Genomic DNA, 1,682 nt, shown 5'->3' with positions numbered 1-1,682 from the left:
TAGTAGTAGTATATATATATATATATATATATATATATATATATATATATAGTTTTTATATCACAATAATCATTGCATGTATACCCTCATAACTGTACCACTCACCTTATCTCTGAAATCTGTTCGTAGGAAGTAAATTCTCCTTTGATCCAAGTCTTGATGAAGGCGCATCTCCCAATGGCTCTCGTCGGTCATTAGCCGAGACGTCGGTGACATCGACGGCTGATTTATCGGTATTCAGCTCGGTAACACGTTCCCAGGTCCTGGACAACAGTTTGGATACCCAGAGCAATATCTCGAATGGGAGCTCGGGCAGTGGCGGTCTGCCTACACCGCGGGCGACGCCGCATCAGCCCAGCCCAGACGTAGTGCGAATTTACGTGCCATACACGTCGCCTACGTATACATCGTCGGCGGTGGCTTCTTACAAGGATGATCTACCGCGCACACTGCCCCGTTCTCTGGACACCAACAAGATTCGCATCCGCATCGATCCAGACCAGACGCCTATCGTTGAGAATCTAAAGCCGTTCACACTCGAAAGTCCAGAAGTCGAGCTAGATTTGAAGTGAGTCGTTTGAGCTACACGAAAACGTGAAATCATAAATGATATGCATACGATAGCTTGGTCCTGAAAGTCGCGCATTTGTTGTCAAGAGCGAGAGCAATATCATAAAGTTAATAATATTTGAGATATCTTTTTTTTTAAGTAGTCGATTGGATATTGGATATTAATGTCGCCAAATATGATTAATATCATTCTAATAACTAATTCTTAACATATATTCAATGTATTTTCTTTTGCCTCTCTTAGGAAATAAAATAGCTAACTCAAGTTTCGCATGTCAAATATATGTCGAAGACTTAATATTGAACAAAAAACTGCATAAATCTCGAAATATGATTCTAAACATTCTCAAAAATAATGCGCGACTTCTGGCATACCCTGTGTACGTATGTTCTGCGATAAATCGCGCGTACATAACAAAAGAAACAATAACAAATACGAAAGCTTTTGCGTTAAATCTTAAGGAATTTCTTTATAGAAAACGTCAATTGATGAATTAAGATTTAGAAGTGAGAGAAAAATATACAGTACCGTTTCTAGAATCTTAAATACTTATTAATGATATAATCTTTGATATCCGTTGTTCTTATAAATTAAATTTCAATTTTAAAAAAAAAGTTGTAAAGTTGTAAGAATTAATTGTATCTCAATTTTAGAGAAGATCTATAAAAATCGATAATTACAACTTACAAAGGTTCAAAGAAATTGAAAATCTTAAATGTTTCAATTTAAAAGATGTTAAAAGCGAAATAGACTTTATAATATTTCAATTTAAGAAAATTGAAATGAACGAAGTATTGTCGCTGCATTTGGCCTAATTTAGTTTTATGACATACGCATTGTACGCCACATAGTATTTTTCCAGACACAGCAGGAATAAACGAAGCAATGCATCCCTGATATTGATGTTTAGATAGGATTACGACAAAACAGAAAAAAAAGGATGCAATTCTCTTCACATAACATTACAATTTTAAGTGAAATAGGCGAATGATAAAATATTTATGTATATATCAATCTTTTCGCATTATAAATTTCAGATTATAAATTCGTAATAAAATAAATAATTTTTAGAATTGTGAAACAGTATTTCATTCCAATGTTAATGTATTTC

General features: G+C 34.1%; 1 protein-coding gene across 1 annotated transcript in view; it reads left to right on the top strand.

Moving 5' to 3' along the window:
* The window catches only part of LOC105621388 (USP6 N-terminal-like protein), a 7,606-nt gene extending 7,034 nt beyond the window's left edge, over positions 1-572 (top strand). The window contains exon 7 of the mRNA XM_012202856.1: positions 130-572. Coding sequence (XP_012058246.1) covers positions 130-572 — 443 coding nt within the window. The remainder of the gene's footprint in view (positions 1-129) is intronic.
* Positions 573-1,682: the final 1,110 nt, after the last annotated feature.

Source organism: Atta cephalotes, assembly GCF_000143395.1.
Source record: "Atta cephalotes unplaced genomic scaffold scaffold00033, whole genome shotgun sequence".
NCBI classification, from domain to species: domain Eukaryota; kingdom Metazoa; phylum Arthropoda; class Insecta; order Hymenoptera; family Formicidae; genus Atta; species Atta cephalotes.
Note: the sequence above shows the minus strand (reverse complement) of the source record. Positions and strands in the feature narration are given on the sequence as shown.